Source organism: Salmo salar, chromosome 05 (genome assembly GCF_965601325.2).
Source record: "Salmo salar chromosome 05, fSalSal1, whole genome shotgun sequence".
In the NCBI taxonomy this organism is placed as follows: domain Eukaryota; kingdom Metazoa; phylum Chordata; class Actinopteri; order Salmoniformes; family Salmonidae; genus Salmo; species Salmo salar.
In genome coordinates, this window is record NC_138295.1 from 94,879,165 (window position 1) to 94,900,000 (window position 20,836).

Consider the following 20,836-nt stretch of genomic DNA (forward strand, 5'->3'; position numbering starts at 1 on the left):
CTAGTGAGATGAGATGGCTGAAGCACATCCAGCTAGGCTTGTCAACACCAGTCCTGGAGGTCCTGGAGGACCAAAACACTAGAAAATAAAACCAGCAGTACTTTGACCCTCTAGGTCCACTAGTTGAATAGCCCTGTCATCATGGCATGACGTCGTTAGACAGAGGACTTGGTTAAACCCTGTCATCATGGCATGACGTCGTTAGACAGAGGACTTGGTTAAACCCTGTCATCATGGCATGACATCATCAGACAGAGGACTTGGATAAACCCTGTCATCATGGCATGACATCATCAGACAGAGGACTTGGTTAAACCCTGCCATAATGACATGACAACGATAATCAGAGGACTTGGTTAAACCCTGCCATAATGGCATGAAAACCAGCAGCATTCCACCCATAACACTGTAAAATACTACTTCCACTACAAAAGCAAGTACTTATTCCATGTCTGTTCATTAACTCTGTGCTATTGACACATCATGAAATAATTTTGTACCCCATTAACGTTTTTTAAGAATAAGGCCAGCAGCATACCACCCTGAATCCCACTGCTAGTTTGCATCTGAAGCTAAACAGGATTGGTTCTGGTCGGTCCCTGGATGGGAGACCAGATGGTGCTGGAAGTGCTGTTTCCTCTGGTCTAAAGAAAATATATACAGTGGCTTGCGAAAGTATTCACCCCCCTTGGTATTTTTCCTAATTCTGTTGCCTTACAACCTGGAATTAAAATTGATATTTTTTGGGGGGGGAAAAGGGTTCGTATCATTTGATTTACACAACATGCCTACCGTTTTGAAGATGCAAAATATTTTTTATTGTGAAACAAACAAGAAATAAGACAAAAAAACTGAAAACTTGAGCGTGCATAACTATTCACCCCGCCCAAAGTCAATACTTTGTAGAGCCAACTTTTGCAACAATTACAGCTACAGATTACACCTGATCTAGGACCAGCCTATAGCTAGCTGTGTCTCTTCATACCAGTAAACTTCAGATTACACCTGATCTAGGACCAGCCTATAGCTCGCTGTGTCTCTTCATACCAGTATACCTCAGATTACACCTGATCTAGGACCAGCCTATAGCTAGCTGTGTCTCTTCATACCAGTATACCTCAGATTACACCTGATCTAGGACCAGCCTATAGCTCGCTGTGTCTCTTCATTCCAGTATACTCCAGATTACAACTGATCTAGGACCAGCCTATAGCTAGGTGTATCTCTTCATACCTGTATACTCCAGGTGGAAGCCTGCTGCAGACACACTGATGTCGGACTGGAAGGTCAGGTAGATGTTGTTGGAGGTGCTGTTCAGGAGCTGGGGGATGGTCGTACCTACAGAACATACCCACGGAGACAGTCAAGTGGGAGTTACAGTAGGAAGGGTTTCCAGGAGAGAAAGACACATACTGTATGTGACTGGAACGTAGAACATACCCATGGAGACAGTCAATAGGAAAATATCATAAAATACACTACACCAGGGATCTCACCAGGGTTGGAGTTAAACCCTACAGGAGGGTCTCTCTCCAGGAACAGGGTTGGAGTTAAAACCTACAGGAGGGTATCTCTCCAGGAACAGGGTTGGAGTTAAAACCTACAGGATGGTCTCTCTCCAGGAACAGGGTTGGAGATAAAACCTACAGGAGGTCAGCTCTCTAGGTACATGGTTGGAGATCCCTGTCCTACACACATCAATTGTCTCTGAGCAGGTGCTGAATATTTATTTATTAAGTCCTATTAGATAGATTTATTTGACACTGTTTCCACCACTCAGGTCTTCTTCATCAGGTGGATTAGAGTCAGTCAGGTCTTCTTCATCAGGTGGATTAGAGTCAGTCAGGTCTTCTTCATCAGGTGAAGACTAGAGCCAGTCAGGTCTTCTTCATCAGGTGGATTAGAGTCAGTCAGGTCTTCTTCATCGGGTGAAGACTAGAGCCAGTCAGGTCTTCTTCATCAGGTGGATTAGAGTCAGTCAGGTCTTCTTCATCAGGTGAAGACTAGAGCCAGTCAGGTCTTCTTCATCAGGTGGATTAGAGTCAGTCAGGTCTTCTTCATCGGGTGAAGACTAGAGCCAGTCAGGTCTTCTTCATCAGGTGAAGACTACAGCCAGTCAGGTCTTCTTCATCAGGTGAAGACTACAGCCAGTCAGGTCTTCTTCATCAGGTGGATTAGAGCCAGTCAGGTCTTCTTCATCAGGTGAAGACTACAGCCAGTCAGGTCTTCTTCGTCAGGTAAAGACTATTTATTTTTATTTTCTATTTAACGTTTATTTTACTAGGCAAGTCAGAGGGAGTCAGTCAGTCCTTTCTTCATTTCCTTGAACTGCGCCGTTGGAGATTCTGAGAACTTTTCTCAAAGAGCATGTCAAATGTTGTCTCCCGTCGTATCCATACGTACTTTTACTGAGTATTCCGATCAGACATTATTATCAATTCCAAAATGGGAGCTTTAAAAGACAAATTCTGGAGGTTGTTTCACCTGAGTAGCTGCCAAGCCTTGGAGCGTTGCCATCGACGCCGTCGAAAAAGTCCAAGGAGTCCCAGTTGTGTTCCGTGGCAAAGGTTATGACCTGGATCTGAAGAAAAGAACGAAGAAATACATTTAAGAGTACACTTTGTTTTTAATCTAAGTTGAATAAAACAGTTGCCTCATCAATAATGGGATACATTTTAGCAAATTCCCATTCTAAGATAGAATTCCATGAAAGTTTAATTCTTAAACCCTTTTAACTATCAAAACTTTCCAACATTATATTCATAACGTTTCGTGCTGCATCTCTCACTTGGATGCCTGTTCCCTCTGGCACAGAGACCTTCCAGATACAGTTGAGATAGTTGGCGTAGGGCTCTGGGTAACCAGGAGAAAGGATGGTTCCCTTACGAGATGTCAGCAGCCCTCCACAGGGAACTGCACAGGGGGAGAGAAGAGAGAGACAAGTCACCCAGACACCAGGGGGAGAGAAGAGAGAGAGACAAGTCACCCAGACATAAGGGGGAGAGAAGAGTCACCCAGACATAAGGGGGAGAGAAGAGAGAGAGACAAGTCACCCAGACACCAGGGGGAGAGAAGAGAGAGACAAGTCACCCAGACACCAGGGGGAGAGAAGAGAGAGAGACAAGTCACCCAGATACCAGGGGGAGAGAAGAGAGAGACAAGTCACCCAGACACCAGGGGGAGAGAAGAGAGAGAGACAAGTCACCCAGACATAAGGGGGAGAGAAGAGTGAGAGACAAGTCACCCAGACACCAGGGGGAGAGAAGAGAGAGACAAGTCACCCAGACACCAGGGGGAGAGAAGAGAGAGAGACAAGTCACCCAGATACCAGGGGGAGAGAAGAGAGAGACAAGTCACCCAGACACCAGGGGGAGAGAAGAGAGAGAGACAAGTCACCCAGATACCAGGGGGAGAGAAGAGAGAGACAAGTCACCCAGACACCAGGGGGAGAGAAGAGTCACCCAGACACCAGGGGGAGAGAAGAGAGAGACAAGTCACCCAGACACCAGGGGGAGAGAAGAGAGAGAGACAAGTCACCCAGACACCAGGGGGAGAGAAGAGTCACCCAGACACCAGGGGGAGAGAAGAGAGAGAGACAAGTCACCCAGACACCAGGGGGAGAGAAGAGAGAGAGACAAGTCACCCAGACATAAGGGGGAGAGAAGAGAGAGAGACAAGTCACCCAGACACCAGGGGGAGAGAAGAGAGAGAGACAAGTCACCCAGACACCAGGGGGAGAGAAGAGAGAGAGACAAGTCACCCAGATACCAGGGGGAGAGAAGAGAGAGAGACAAGTCACCCAGACACCAGGGGGAGAGAAGAGAGAGACAAGTCACCCAGACACCAGGGGGAGAGAAGAGAGAGAGACAAGTCACCCAGACACCAGGGGGAGAGAAGAGAGAGACAAGTCACCCAGACACCAGGGGGAGAGACAAGTCACCCAGACACCAGGGGGAGAGACAAGTCACCCAGACACCAGGGGGAGAGAAGAGTCACCCAGACACCAGGGGGAGAGAAGAGAGAGAGACAAGTCACCCAGACACCAGGGGGAGAGAAGAGAGAGGCAAGTCACCCAGACACCAGGGGGAGAGAAGAGAGAGAGACAAGTCACCCAGATACCAGGGGGAGAGAAGAGTCACCCAGACACCAGGGGGAGAGAAGAGAGAGAGACAAGTCACCCAGACACCAGGGGGAGAGAAGAGAGAGAGACAAGTCACCCAGACACCAGGGGGAGAGACAAGTCACCCAGACACCAGGGGGAGAGAAGAGTCACCCAGACACCAGGGGGAGAGAAGAGAGAGAGACAAGTCACCCAGACACCAGGGGGAGAGAAGAGAGAGGCAAGTCACCCAGACACCAGGGGGAGAGAAGAGAGAGAGACAAGTCACCCAGATACCAGGGGGAGAGAAGAGTCACCCAGACACCAGGGGGAGAGAAGAGAGAGAGACAAGTCACCCAGACACCAGGGGGAGAGAAGAGAGAGAGACAAGTCACCCAGACACCAGGGGGAGAGAAGAGAGAGACAAGTCACCCAGACACCAGGGGGAGAGAAGAGAGAGAGACAAGTCACCCAGATACCAGGGGGAGAGAAGAGAGAGAGACAAGTCACCCAGACACCAGGGGGAGAGAAGAGAGAGACAAGTCACCCAGACACCAGGGGGAGAGAAGAGAGAGACAAGTCACCCAGACACCAGGGGGAGAGAAGAGAGAGAGACAAGTCACCCAGACACCAGGGGGAGAGAAGAGAGAGAGACAAGTCACCCAGACACCAGGGGGAGAGAAGAGTCACCCAGACACCAGGGGGAGAGAAGAGAGAGACAAGTCACCCAGACACCAGGGGGAGAGAAGAGAGAGAGACAAGTCACCCAGACACCAGGGGGAGAGAAGGGTCACCCAGACACCAGGGGAGAGAAGAGTCACCCAGACACCAGGGGGAGAGAAGAGTCACCCAGAGACATGAGACAACGTAAGGAAGGGAGAGACATTACACCAAAGAGACACACACACACACACACACACACACACACACACACACACACACACACACACACACACACACACACACACACACACACACACACACACACACACACACACACACAAGGTAAGGAAGAGTGAGATATGAAAAACCAAGTGATGCCTCTAGCACTGAGTTGCAGGGCCACTCGGGAGCCCCTAGAAGAGGCTGGACACGTTGTTTTCTAGGTTGGGCCGCTCTAAGATATGCATGTCAAACCAAAAAGCCTCTCCAGGCAGGGTTAACATGAAGGACAGCACCAGCCAGACAGTGAGGGAATATACTAGACATGATCTAAATCCTAAATGTCTGACTGGAAACTGGATAGAATGGACTCGTCAGTCATGTGTAGCTGTCCAAACAGACATCCTGTGCTGCTCTACCGTTCTGTTATGGTGATGCTTCATTACACAACAATGGAACACTAACAATTCAGCATATTTTCCCTCCTATTCCATCACCATGGAGCCCAAGGTGACCTCCTATTCCGTCACTATGGAGACCAGGGTTCATCCATGCATCCCTCCATCTCATCATCATCTATCCATGGGGCTTCATCCATCCATCCATTATCTGTCCATCATCCATTCACCCCAGCCACCTGTTGTTCTCCTTGTTTTATGGAGGGTTACTCATCCATGCATCCCACCATCTCATATCCATCCATTCATGGGTTTCATCCATCCATCATTTGTGATCCGTTCACCCCAGCCCTTCTGACTACTGTAGATCTCCTGCTGGTCCCAGGAGTTTATTATAAACCTCAGAGGATCACAACCGATTACTGTAGATCTCCTGCTGGTCCCAGGAGTTCATTATAAACCTCAGAGGATCACAACCGATTACTGTAGATCTCCTGCTGGTCCCAGGAGTTCATTATAAACCTCAGAGGACCACAACCGATTACTGTAGATCTCCTGCTGGTCCCAGGAGTTTATTATAAACCTCAGAGGATCACAACCGATTACTGTAGATCTCCTGCTGGTCCCAGGAGCTCATTATAAACCTCAGAGGATCACAACCGATTCCAGGCCATAGGCTCTCCAATATCCACATTGCAATGTATTGGGCAGGCATTCGAAGTGATTTGCTAGTGTGGATATAGGAACATACAGTGAGGGAAAAAAGTATTTGATCCCCTGCTGATTTTGTATGTTTTCCCACTTACAAAGAAATGATCAGTCTATAATTTTAATGGTAGGTTTATTTGAACAGTGAGAGACAGAATAACAACAAAAAAATCCTGAAAAACCCATGTCAAAAATGTTATAAATTGATTTGCATTTTAATGAGGGAAATAAGTATTTGACCCCTCTGCAAAACATGACTTAGTACTTGGTGGCAAAACCCTTGTTGGCAATCACAGAGGTCAGAAGTTTCTTGTAGTTGGCCACCAGGTTTGCACACATCTCAGGAGGGATTTTGTCCCACTCATCTTTGCAGATCTTCTCCAAGTCATTAAGGTTTCGAGGCTGCCGTTTGGCAACTCGAACCTTCAGCTCCCTCCACAGATTTTCTATGGGATTAAGGTCTGGAGACTGGCTAGGCCACTCCAGGACCTTAATGTGCTTCTTCTTGAGCCACTCCTTTGTTGCCTTGGCTGTGTGTTTTGGGTCATTGTCATGCTGGAATACCCATCCACGACCCATTTTCAATGCCCTGGCTGAGGGAAGGAGGTTCTCACCCAAGATTTGACGGTACATGGCCCCGTCCATCGTCCTTTTGATGCGGTGAAGTTGTCCTGTCCCCTTAGCAGTAAAACCCCCCCAAAGCATAATGTTTCCACCTCCATGTTTGACGGTGGGGATGATGTTCTTGGGGTCATAGGCAGCATTCCTCTTCCTCCAAACGCGGCGAGTTGAGTTGATGCCAAAGAGCTCCATTTTGGTCTCATCTGACCACAACACTTACACCCAGTTGTCCTCTGAATCATTCAGATGTTCATTGGCAAACTTCAGACGGGCATGTATATGTGCTTTCTTGAGCAGGGGGACCTTGCGGGCGCTGCAGGATTTCAGTCCTTCACGGCGTAGTGTGTTACCAATTGTTTTCTTGGTGACTATGGTCCCAGCTGCCTTGAGATCATTGACGAGATCATTGACAAGATCCTCCCGTGTAGTTCTGGGCTGATTCCTCACCGTTCTCATGATCATTGGAACTCCATGAGGTGAGATCTTGCATGGAGCCCCAGGCCATGGGAGATTGACAGTTCTTTTGTGTTTCTTCCATTTGCGAATAATCGCACCAACTGTTGTCACCTTCTCACCAAGCTGCTTGGCGATGGTCTTGTAGCCCATTCCAGCCTTGTGTAGGTCTACAATCTTGTCCCTGACATCCTTGGAGAGCACTTTGGTCTTGGTCATGGTGGAGAGTTTGGAATCTGATTGATTGATTGCTTCTGTGGACAGGTGTCTTTTATACAGGTAACAAACTGAGATTAGGAGCACTCCCTTTAAGAGTGTGCTCCTAATCTCAGCTCGTTACCTGTATAAAAGACACCTGGGAGCCAGAAATCTTTCTGATTGAGAGGGGGTCAAATACTTATTTCCCTCATTAAAATGCAAATCAATTTATAACATTTTTGACATGCGTTTTTCTGGATTTTTGTTGTTGTTATTCTGTCTCTCACTGTTCAAATAAACCTACCATTAAAATTATAGACTGATCATTTCTTTGTCATTGGGCAAACGTACAAAATCAGCAGGGGATCAAATACTTTTTTCTTTCACTGTAGCTATATATTTTTACAGCACAGATCAAAGCATGTGACGTACCACCTCTACCTTAATATTTGAACGTCCGCTACTGCACATTACAATATGAACAGCTGTAAGGCCTATTGTTGTTCAAACAGAACAGACATCCATCAACCACGGATAAAAAAAACACTATATACTATTTTTCATCTGAAAGAATACAATGTGTTGCTTTAGAGCGATAACTAAAATCCTAGCAGTTGTTCTGTTGTCTACTGTCACCAGTTGCTTAATCATTTCATTTCACGACAGATATCAGAATAACAGGGACTAATGATAATGACATTTTACATATACTCTCCTTTTAACAATGGAACACGTGATGATGTCATGGGAATGTTCCCTGAGTAGAAATGACTCAACAATGGAACACGTGATGATGTCATGGGAATGTTCCCTGAGTAGAAATACCTCAACAATGGAACACGTTATGATGTCATGGGAATGTTCCGTAAATAGAATTTACTCAACAATGGAACACGTGATGATGTCATGGGAATGTTCCGTAAATAGAAATGACTCAACAATGGAACACGTGATGATGTCATGGGAATGTTCCGTAAATAGAAATGACTCAACAATGGAACACGTGATGATGTCATGTGAATGTTCCCTGAGTAGAAATACCTCAACAATGGAACACGTGATGATGTCATGGGAATGTTCCCTGAATAGAAATGCCTCTTCCATCTTATCCAGGATAAGAGAGGAGAGAAACGAGATGGTTCTTTTGTTTCCCTGTGGAGGAGGTCAATACTGCCTGGTTGTTCCCTGTGGAGGAGGTCAATACTGCCTGGTTGTTCTCTGTGGAGGAGATCAATACTGCCTGGTTGTTCCCTGTGGAGGAGGTCAATACTGCCTGGTTGTTCCCTGTGGAGGAGGTCAATACTGCCTGGTTGTTCCCTGTAGAGGAGGTCAATACTGCCTGGTTGTTCCCTGTGGAGGAGGTCAATACTGCCTGGTTGTTCCCTGTGGAGGAGGTCAATACTGCCTGGTTGTTCTCTGTGGAGGAGGTCAATACTGCCTGGTTGTTCCCTGTAGAGGAGGTCAATACTGCCTGGTTGTTCCCTGTGGAGGAGGTCAATACTGCCTGGTTGTTCCCTGTGGAGGAGGTCAATACTGCCTGGTTGTTCCCTGTGGAGGAGGTCAATACTGCCTGGTTGTTCTCTGTGGAGGAGGTCAATACTGCCTGGTTGTTCCCTGTGGAGGAGGTCAATACTGCCTGGTTGTTCTCTGTGGAGGAGGTCAATACTGCCTGGTTGTTCCCTGTGGAGGAGGTCAATACTGCCTGGTTGTTCCCTGTGGAGGAGGTCAATACTGCCTGGTTGTTCCCTGTGGAGGAGGTCAATACTGCCTGGTTGTTCTCTGTGGAGGAGGTCAATACTGCCTGGTTGTTCTCTGTGGAGGAGGTCAATACTGCCTGGTTGTTCCCTGTGGAGGAGGTCAATACTGCCTGGTTGTTCTCTGTGGAGGAGGACAATACTGCCTGGTTGTTCCCTGTGGAGGAGGTCAATACTGCCTGGTTGTTCTCTGTGGAGGAGGTCAATACTGCCTGGTTGTTCCCTGTGGAGGAGGTCAATACTGCCTGGTTGTTCCCTGTGGAGGAGGACAATACTGCCTGGTTGTTCCCTGTGGAGGAGGACAATACTGCCTGGTTGTTCCCTGTGGAGGAGGTCAATACTGCCTGGTTGAATGTTGGCCAGCTGTTGTATTCACCAGCTAACCTCAGTAGAGAGCAGAGCTGTCAATACCCAAGAGAAACCCACAGGGAAACTCACAGGGAAACTCACAAGGAAACTCACAGGGAAACTCACAAGGAAACTCACAGGGAAAGCCACAGGGAAAGCCACAGGGAAAGCCACAGGGCTCTGGTCAGAAGCAGTGCACTACATAGGGAATAGGGTGCCGTTTGAGACGCCTCCTTCAGTCATAAACAGCCCGATGCCTGTCTGCCAAGGACAAACAGGGGTAGTCTACAGACAACCACTGAGATGTCTACATACAGCCTGTCTCTACCACACCAAGGACAAACAGGGGTAGTCTACAGACAACCACTGAGATGTCTACATACAGCCTGTCTCTACCACACCAAGGACAAACAGGGGTAGTCTACAGACAACCACTGAGATGTCTACATACAGCCTGTCTCTACCACACCAAGGACAAACAGGGGTAGTCTACAGACAACCACTGAGATGTCTACATACAGCCTGTCTCTACCACAACAACCAGTCAGGATGTACAGAGGACAGTATATAAACCCACAGCATGATTTCTCCTGCCTCAGTGTGTCGTTGAGCCATGCTGCATGTAGGAGCTCACATATGTAATTATTGCCCCTAATCCAGTTCACTGCAATTTCAAACTCATCAATATTTTACAGACAATATCCTCTTCACTACTCCCACACAGAGACACACGCTGTGACAAATCACAGAAAGCGACTTCACTATTCATCCCCTCACTACACTCCTCAGGTGAAGCAGACTTGATGATGATGCCTGCCTCTTCCTGTGCTTCATACAACTATCGATCTCTGCCATAATCACTATAGCTGCGTCCAAAATGGCACCCTATTCCCTACATACAGGTGTTGGATCTTAAATTTGATCATCTTGTTGTTGTTGCAAGAAACTCGAGTGTATTCTAGGTTCTAAAAGGTTTCTAAAGTTTGTAATTTACACTTAAACATTTTAGACTTGATTTGTCCTAGCTAAAAATGTATCAAACCTCTACAAAAAAAAGTCCATTCATTATAATCCATGTAATAATTCACATTTCCTGTTGCTGCAGGATTATTTTCCTGCTTTGAGAAACATGTCAAATTAAGCTCCTGCATCTGTGTAGAGCTGGGACTATAAACCAACAATGATTGCCAACGACCAAACCGACCAATTATCGTGGACATTTGCTGATATCCTTCATTTTACCATAAACAACCTACAGGGTCTTACTAGAGAAATGTTCAGTTTGAAATGAAATACATTTGCTAATATGGGTGATTGTTAAAATGGGTCCAACTGATAGCTCCAACATTCAGAGTAGTAGAAATGATATGGGTAATATCAAACATAACTATGCTACACATATAAGTTATTAACTTATCATTCAATTTATTGTTATTGTTATAATTCAGTCCATTTTATTGCAATATGGATTTTTGTCGATATCGCCCAGCTCTTATCTGTAGTGCACTACGTTTGAACAGAGCCCTTACGTCACTTAGTGCACTTAATAGGGAATAGGGTGCAGCCTTCATCACTATAGGGTACCCTTCAGGACGTCTTGTCACACATCCTTTGACAGATGACATGTTAAACCTTCAATGAAGAGATGAATGCTAACACGAGCACCAGATGATGTACATTCATATGTATGAACCTGTATACAGTTTGGGACAAGGTTTTGATATTCACTTTTTTAGCTACTTGTCCTTTGGACAAGTAGGACAGTATTTTTTTTTGTGACACTATTTTTTACATAATTGTATGATGCAAGGAACCACGTTACACGATAAAATGCATTACTATATTTTTACCATAGAGAATCAGACAGAAATGTAGTCTATACTCTGCCTATTGGCTTCTTTCATACCTCCTGTCTCAAAATACAACACCGCCCCTTTAAGGCTCTCCTGGAGGATGATTGGCCACCCTTGGTAGCCTATAAAATAATTCCATCCAGGGCTTGACATTATGGGTAACCAGTCGTCCCTGGAGACGATGGAAAACATGTCTACAGTTAAAAACAGACTCTGGGACGACAGATCCAAAATTAATACTGATTGATGTTCTGGTGCCGTTTGGTCAATTTAAAGTATTGATTGGGGATTTATTCGTGGATGAATGTAAACTGTTTTTTTCTTGGTGAATTGTAATTTTTTATTTGTGCTTACCATGACTGTGTTTTTGTATTCTAATGTGTATGTACAGTTGAAGTCGAAGTCTACATACACTTAGGTTGGAGTCATTAAACTAATTTTTCAACCAGTCCACATATTTCTTGTTAACCTCTTATGGCTAGGGGGCAGTATTTTCACGGCTGGATAAAAAACGTACCCGATTTAATCTGGTTACTAATCCTACCCAGTAACTAGAATATGCATATACTTATTATATATGGATAGAAAACACCCTAAAGTTTCTAAAACTGTTTGAATGGTGTCTGTGAGTATAACAGAACTCAAATGGCAGGTCAAAACCTGAGATTCCTTTACAGGAAGTGGCCTGTCTGACCATTTCTGGAACTTCTTTGCCATCTCTATCTTTTACTAAGGATCTCTGCTCTAACGTGACACTTCCTACGTCGTCCATAGGCGCTCAGAGCCCGGGAAAAACCTGAATGTCATCATCCCAGCCCCAGGCTGAAACACATTATCGCCTTTCTCAAGTGGCCGATCAAGGGACTGTGAGCTTAGGCGCGTGACCTGGCCGCCCCCGTCTTTGTGATTTTTTCCTCTGTTTGCCGAAAAGGAGATTCCTGGTCGGAATATTATCGCTTTTCTACGAGAAAAATGGCATAAAAATTGATTTTAAACAGCGGTTGACATGCTTCAAAGTACGGTAATGGAATACGACCCTTCTTTACCATTTCGGATAGTGTCTGGAACGCACGAACAAAACGCCGCTATTCGGATATAACGATGGATTATTTTGGACCAAACCAACATTTGTTATTGAAGTAGCAGTCCTGGGAGTGCATTCTGACGAAGACAACAAAGGTAATGAAACTTTTGTAATAGTAAATCGGAGTTTGATCAGGGCTAAACTTGGTCGGTGTCTAAATGGCTAGCCGTGATGGCTGGGCAATCTACTGAGAATATTGCAAAATGTGCTTTCACCGAAAAGCTATTTTAAAATCGGACATATCGAGTGCATAGAGGAGTTCTGTATCTATAATTCTTAAAATAATTGCTATGTTTTTTATGAACGTTTATCGTGAGTAATTTAGTAAATTCACCGGATGTTTGCGGGGGGGTATGCTAGTTCTGAACGTCACATGCTAATGTTAAAAGCTGTTTTTTGATATAAATATGAACTTGATTGAACAAAACATGCATGCATTGTATAACATATTGTCCTAGGGTTGTCATCTGATGAAGATCATCAAAGGTTAGTGCTGCATTTAGCTGTGGTTTTGTTTTTTGTGACATTATATGCTAGCTTGAAAAATGGGTGTCTGATTATTTCTGGCTTGGTACTCTGCTGACATAATCTAATGTTTTGCTTTCGCTGTAAAGCCTTTTTGAAATCGGACAGTGTGGTTAGATAAAGGAGAGTCTTGTCTTTAAAATGCTGTGAAATAGTCATATGTTTGAAAAATTGAAGTTTTTGTATTTTTGAGTAATTTGTAATTCGCGCCACGCCTATCATTGGATATTGGAGCAGGTGTTCCGCTAGCGGAACGTCTAGATGTAAGAGGTTAACAAACTATAGTTTTGGCAAGTCGGTTAGGACATCTACTTTGTGCATGACACAAGTAATTTTTCCAACAATTGTTAACAGACAGATTATTTAACTTATAATTCACTGTATCTCAATTCCAGTGGGTCAAACGTTTACATACACCAAGTTGAATGTGCCTTTAAACAGCTTGGAAAATTCCAGAAAATTATGTTATGGTTTTAGAAGCTTCTGATAGACTAATTGACATCATTTGAGTCACTCGGAGGTGTACCTGTGGATGTATTTCAAGGCCTACCTTCAAACTCAGTGCCTCTTTGCTTGACATCATGGGAAAATCAAAAGAAATCAGGCAAGATATCTGAAGAAAAATTGTAGACCTCCACATGTCTGGTTCATCCTTGGGAGCAATTTCCAAATGCCTGAAGGTATCACTTTCATCTGTACAAACAATAGTATGCAAGTATAAACATCATGGGACCACGCAGCCGTCATACCGCTCAGGAAGGAGACGTGTTCTGTCTCCTAGAGATGAACGTACTTTGGTGCGAAAAGTGCAAATCAATCCCAGAACAACAGGCAAAGGACATTGTGAAGATGCTTGAGGAAACAGGCACAAAAGTATCTATATCCACAGTAAAACAAGTCCTATATCGACATATCCTGAAAGGACACTCAGCAAGGAAGAAGTCACTGCTCCAAAACTGCAATAAAAAAGCCAGACTACTGCTCCAAGGCCGCTCCAAGGCCGGAGCCTTCCTCTGCGCCGAGGCCCAGTCCGGGCACGGCTTTCTACCCCGCTCCATGGCCGGACCCGTGGTCTGGGTGGGGGCAAAGTCCCGCACCAGAGCCACCACCGACGCTAGATGCCCACCTGGACCCTCCCCTATAGAGTCAGGTTTTGCGGCCGGAGTCCGCACCTTTGGGGGGGGGGGGGGGGGGGGGGTACTGTCACGCCCTGACCATAGAGAGCCTTTTATTCTCTATGTTGGTTAGGTCGGGGTGTGACTAGGGTGTCTACGTTGTTTATTTCTATGTTGGCCTGGTATGGTTCCCAATCAGAGGCAGTTGTTTATCGTTGTCTCTGATTGGGGATCATATTTAGGCAGCCATTTCCCCACTGTGTTTTGTGGGATCTTGTTTATGTGTAGTTGCCTGTGAGCACTTCATTTTGCTTCACGTTTCATTCGTTCTTTATTGTTTTTTGTGTGTTTCATTCAATAAACATGTGGAACCCATAACACGCTGCACTTTGGTCCAAATGATATTATGACGATCGTGACAGGTTTGCAACTGCACATGGGGACAAAGATCATACTTTTTGGAGAAATGTCCTCTGGTCTGATGAAACAAAAATATAACTGTTTGGCCATAATTACCATCGTTATGTTTGGAGGAAAAAGGGGGAGGCTTGCAAGGCGAAGAACACCATCCCAACCGTGAAGCACGGGGGTGGCAGCATCATGTTGTGGGGTTGCTTTGCTGCAGGAGGGACTGGTGCACTTCACAAAATAGATGGCATCATGAGGAAGGAACATTATGTGGATATATTGAAGCAACATCTCAAGACATCAGTCAGGAAGTTAAAACTTGGTCGCAAATGGGTCTTCCAAATGGACAATGACCCCAAGCATACTTCCAAAGTTGTGGCAAAATGGCTTAAGGACAAAAAAGTCAAGGTATTGGAGTGGCCATCACAAAGCCCTGACCTCAATCCAATAGAACATTTGTGGGCTGAACTGAAAATGCATTGGAAGCTTGTGGAAGGCTACCCGAAACGTTTGACCCAAGTTAAACAATTTAAAGGCAATGCTACCAAATACTAATTGAGTGTATGTAAACTTCTGACCAACTGGGAATGTGATGAAAGAAATAAAAGCTGAAATAAAATCATTCTCTCTACTATTATTCTGACATTTTACATTCTTATAATAAAGTGGTGATCCTAACTGACCTAAGATAAGGAATCTTTACTAGGATTGAATGTCAGGAATTGTGAAAAACTCAGTTTAAATGTATTTGGCATGTAAGGTGCATGTAAACTTCCGACTTCAACTGTATATACAGGCTCTGATCAGTCCCTACACCCAAAGAAGGGCACTGCGTTCATCCACCTCTGGCCTGCTCGCCTCCCTACCTCTGCGGAAGCACAGTTCCCGCTCAGCCCAGTCAAAACTGTTCGCTGCTCTGGCACCCCAATGGTGGAACAAGCTCCCTCACGACGCCAGGACAGCGGAGTCAATCACCACCTTCCGGAGACACCTGAAACCCCACCTCTTTAAGGAATACCTGGGATAGGATTAAGTAATCCTTCTAACCCTCCCCCCCTACCCTCCCCCCCAATGCACCAATTTGTAAGTCGCTCTGGATAAGAGCGTCTGCTAAATGACGTAAATGTAAATGTAAATGTAAATGTATATTCTATATACTGTGTTTAATGTGTGTTTTATATTGTATATTGTCAAAATAAAGGTGAAAATAAATCAATACGAAATACAACCACTGTACATTATTATGTATATTTCAAAGCAATGAGGCTGATGCAACAGATCAGACGGTTTAGCTTAAATGATTGATAATGTTTTATTTCTTTATATTATCAGCTCAATAATGCTCACATGGCTGTAGGCTATGCGCCGATGTTCCAAAATGTAATTAGAGAGGAAGAAAATGTTGTCAAAAGTGCACAGCACATGAAAATGGTTTAAAGTGACAGAGAGTGGAGATCTAAAGATTCAACAACTAGCATAGATTGCTAATATGACTAGGATTATCATCAACTAGCATGGGATGCTAATATGACTAGGATTATCATCAACTAGCAAGGGTTGCTAATATGACTAGGATTATCATCAACTAGCATGGGATGCTAATATGACTAGGATTATCATCAACTAGCAAGGGTTGCTAATATGACTAGGATTATCATCAACTAGCATGGGTTGCTAATATGACTATGATTATCATCAACTAGCATGGGTTGCTAATATGACTAGGATTATCATCAACTAGCAAGGGTTGCTAATATGACTAGGATTATCATCAACTAGCAAGGGTTGCTAATATGACTAGGATTATCATCAACTAGCATGGGTTGCTAATATGACTAGGATTATCATCAACTAGCATGGGATGCTAATACGACTAGGGTTGTCATCAACTAGCATGGGTTGCTAATATGACTAGGATTATCATCAACTAGCAAGGATTGCTAATATGACTAGGATTATCATCAACTAGCAAGGGTTGCTAATATGACTAGGATTATCATCAACTAGCATGGGTTGCTAATATGACTAGGATTATCATCAACTAGCATGGGTTGCTAATACGACTAGGATTATCATCAACTAGCATGGGATGCTAATACGACTAGGGTTGTCATCAACTAGCATGGGTTGCTAATATGACTAGGATTATCATCAACTAGTATTGGTTACCAATATGCATGACTATATACCACGGAGTAAACACCCAAACACACCAGATAGGAGACAAGCAGGATGCTTCAGTAATACACCCTATAGGAGACAAGCAGGATGTTTCAGTAATACACCAGATAGGAGACAAGCAGGATGCTTCAGTAATACACCAGATAGGAGACAAGCAGGATGCTTCAGTAATACACCAGATAGGAGACAAGCAGGATGCTTCAGTAATACACCAGATAGGAGACAAGCAGGATGCTTCAGTAATACACCAGATAGGAGACAAGCAGGATGCTTCAGTAATACACCCTATAGGAGACAAGCAGGATGTTTCAGTAATACACCCTATAGGAGACAAGCAGGATGTTTCAGTAATACACCAGATAGGAGACAAGCAGGATGCTTCAGTAATACACCCTATAGGAGACAAGCAGGATGCTTCAGTAATACACCAGATAGGAGACAAGCAGGATACTTCAGTAACACACCAGATAGGAGACAAGCAGGATGCTTCAGTAATACACCCTATAGGAGACAAGCAGGATGCTTCAGTAATACACCAGATAGGAAACAAGCAGGATGCTTCATTAATACACCAGATAGGAGACAAGCAGGATGCTTCAGTAATACAACAGATAGGAAACAAGCAGGATGCTTCATTAATACTGTCATGACGTTGCCCTCTTTGGGTACAGCGAGCACTATCCCCCCCTCCCTCTGCACCAGCCCTTTTCTATGCACCATCCCCCTCTCCCTCTCTATACCCCTTTCACCAGGCTCTGTAAGAGAGGTCGTAAATTCCTATGAGGAGATTATCTCCTCATGGCCACAGTATAGAGAGAGAGTGAGTTTCATAGAGAGAACAAAGGAATTTCTTCCACCTCACAGAACTGGAGAACCGAACGACATTTATGTCTGGAGAAGGTATAAAAGATCGGTGAAGAATCCAGATACGAACTGGTCCATTTGGTACAATTTTGTGAAACTCATGAGAGGCAATATGGCCACATTACCATAACACTGTTTATACAATAGCCTCAGCTATGAGGCGTATATCTAATTGTTGTATAAAATGAATGAGTGGGGTTGGAACTGTTTGTGAAATTGTATAATGTGATTTTGGACTGTTTAATGAAGGAAACTCCAATTCCCTTTGGAGTTTATCTAAATCAGAGGACCGCCCATGAGCACAGTTATAGTCTGGCGTCATGGGACAGGCCCTTTTCTGCTCTTCCGAATAAAACCCCCACCTAGGTTTTCTATCACCAGACCAGCTTACCTCGATAACGAGAGGGCCAAGGTTTGAGAGGAGACCAAGCTTACCTCAATTACGAGATGGCTAAAGGTTGCAGACCACGCATTTCTCTCGCTGAACTTTTAACCATACCACGTGGTTAACCTGTTAGGGCTAGGGGGCAGTATTGACACGGCTGGATAAAAAAACATACCCGATTTAATCTGGTTACCACTCCTACCCAGTAACTAGAATATGCATATACTTATTACATATGGATAGAAAACACCCTAAATTTTCTAAAACTGTTTGAATGGTGTCTGTGAGTATAACAGAACTCATTTGGCAGGCAAAACCCTGAGACATTTTCTGACAGGAAGTGGATACCTGATGTGTTGTATTGCCTTTAAACCTATCCCATTGAAAAACACAGGGGCTGAGGAATATTTTGGCACTTCCTATTGCTTCCACTAGATGTCACCAGCCTTTACAAAGTGTTTTGAGTCTTCTGGAGGGAGATCTGACCGAACAAGAGCCATGGAACGATGATGTCCCATTAGACACCTGGCGCGCGAGTTCATGTTGGGTACCCTCGTTCCAATACGTTATAAAAGAGTATGCATTCGTCCACCTTGAATATTATTCATGTTCTGGTTAAAAAAGGCCCTAATGATTTATGCTATACAACGTTTGACATGTTTGAACGAACGTAAATATATTTTTTCCCCTCGTTCATGACGAGAAGTCCGGCTGGCTTAGATCATGTGCTAACAAGACGGAGATTTTTGGACATAAATGATGAGCTTTTTTGAACAAAACTACATTCGTTATGGACCTGTGATACCTGGAAGTGACATCTGATGAAGAGAATCAAAGGTAATGGATTATTTACATAGTATTTTCGATTTTAGATCTCCCCAACATGACGTCTAGTCTGTATCGCAACGCGTATTTTTCTGGGCGCAGTGCTCAGATTATTGCAAAGTGTGATTTCCCAGTAAGGTTATTTTTAAATCTGGCAAGTTGATTGCGTTCAAGAGATGTAAATCTATAATTCTTTAAATGACAATATAATATTTTACCAATGTTTTCTAATTTTAATTATTTAATTTGTGACGCTGACTTGACTGCCGGTTATTGGAGGGAAACGAATTCCTCAACATCAATGCCATAGTAAAACGCTGTTTTTGGATATAAATATGAACTTGATAGAACTAAAAATGCATGCATTGTCTAAAATAATGTCCTAGGAGTGTCATCTGATGGAGATTGTAAAAGGTTAGTGCATCATTTTAGCTGGTTTTATGGTTTTGGTGACCCTGTCTTTGAATTGACAAAACATTACACACAACTCTTGTAAATGTACTGTCCTAACATACTCTAAATTTATGCTTTCGCCGTAAAACCTTTTTGAAATCGTAAAACGTGGTTAGATTAAGGAGATGTTTATCTTTCAAAGGGTGTAAAATAGTTGTATGTTTGAAAAATTTGAATTTTGACATTTATTTGGATTCAAATTTGCCGCTCTTGAAATGCACCTGCTGTTGATGGAGTGCACCACGGGTGGCACGCTAGCGTCCCACCTAGCCCATAGAGGTTAAACTCTTAGACTATCGATACCGACAGAATAAGAACAAGTCTTTGATATGAATTACTAGTCTGCAGCTAGGAATTCGGTATCATTGAACGCGAAGACCGACAACCGCCGAAACAGCTATTCTATAACGACATGAATGAATGTCACTCTGAACTACCCATTCTAACCACGACAGAGAGCGAGAGAGGGCGGACAAACTCTCCAACAGAAACAAACTTTTCAACAGAGATCCCGACGACACACTGAGCGTAAATATATATATTGATTGCAATTATTCCCGAATGAGTGAGCGTTCATGTGCAAAGGATTAACATTTCAATTGTTATAATTATCAACTCTGTAGTGCCTTCTCAGCTGACCCCCACGCCCCTTTTGTCTAAGAAGCCGCCATACCAGTTTAGCCCACTAGGGCACATTCCTCTATAATTTCTTTGTAACTATATCTACTTTGTTTGTGATATGCATTTCTGTGAATTACCTAGTTAGTAAATAAATGATTTTAAGACAATTGATGTAAGGATGACCCATAGTGAAGACTGGGTTTGTGCAGATAACCAACAATTTACGACGTTTGGAATGAGACTAACGTGAGGTAAATAATAATTCATTAATTCGAAGACTAATTGATCAGATATTAAAATATCTGAAAGTTATATTAGGAAAATCATAACTTTGTAATCTGAATATTTTCCTTGGTGCCCCGACTTCCTAGTTAATTACAGTTACATGATTAATCAGTTTAATCGCATAATAATAATAATTAGAGAGTTATTTGATAAATAGGTCTTCAGTTTTAATGATGACAAATACACGACAATAGACCAGATAGGAGACGAGCAGGATGCTTCAGTAATACACCAGATAGGAGACAAGCAGGATGCTTCAGTAATACACCATCTAGGAGACAAGCAGGACGCTTCAGTAATACACCAGATAGGAGACAAGCAGGACGCTTCAGTAATACACCAGATAGGAGACAAGCAGGATGCTTCAGTAATACACCCTATAGGAGACAAGCAGGATGCTTCAGTAATACACCAGATAGGAGACAAGCAGGATTCTTCAGTAATACACCCTATAGGAGACAAGCAGGATGCTTCAGTAATACACCATCTAGGAGACAAGCAGGATTCTTCAGTAACACACCAGATAGGAGACAAGCAGGATGCTTCAGTAATACACCAGATAGGAGACAAGCAGGACGCTTCAGTAATACACCAGATAGGAGACAAGCAGGATGCTTCAGTAACACACCAGATAGGAGACAAGCAGGATTCTTCAGTAACACACCAGATAGGAGACGAGCAGGATGCTTCAGTAATACACCATCTAGGAGACAAGCAGGACGCTTCAGTAATACACCAGATAGGAGACAAGCAGGACGCTTCAGTAATAAACCCTA

General features: G+C 43.9%; 1 protein-coding gene across 1 annotated transcript in view; it reads right to left on the minus strand.

The window, feature by feature from the left end:
* Nucleotides 1–20,836, minus strand: part of LOC106606155 (CUB and sushi domain-containing protein 3) — a 540,034-nt gene that overhangs the window by 222,673 nt on the left and 296,525 nt on the right. Inside the window, exons 36-38 of the mRNA XM_082975995.1 lie at nt 2,789–2,913; nt 2,485–2,581; nt 1,234–1,338 (exon numbers count right to left, since the gene is read on the minus strand). Of these exons, the coding sequence (XP_082832121.1) occupies nt 1,234–1,338; nt 2,485–2,581; nt 2,789–2,913 (327 nt within the window). The remainder of the gene's footprint in view (nt 1–1,233; nt 1,339–2,484; nt 2,582–2,788; nt 2,914–20,836) is intronic.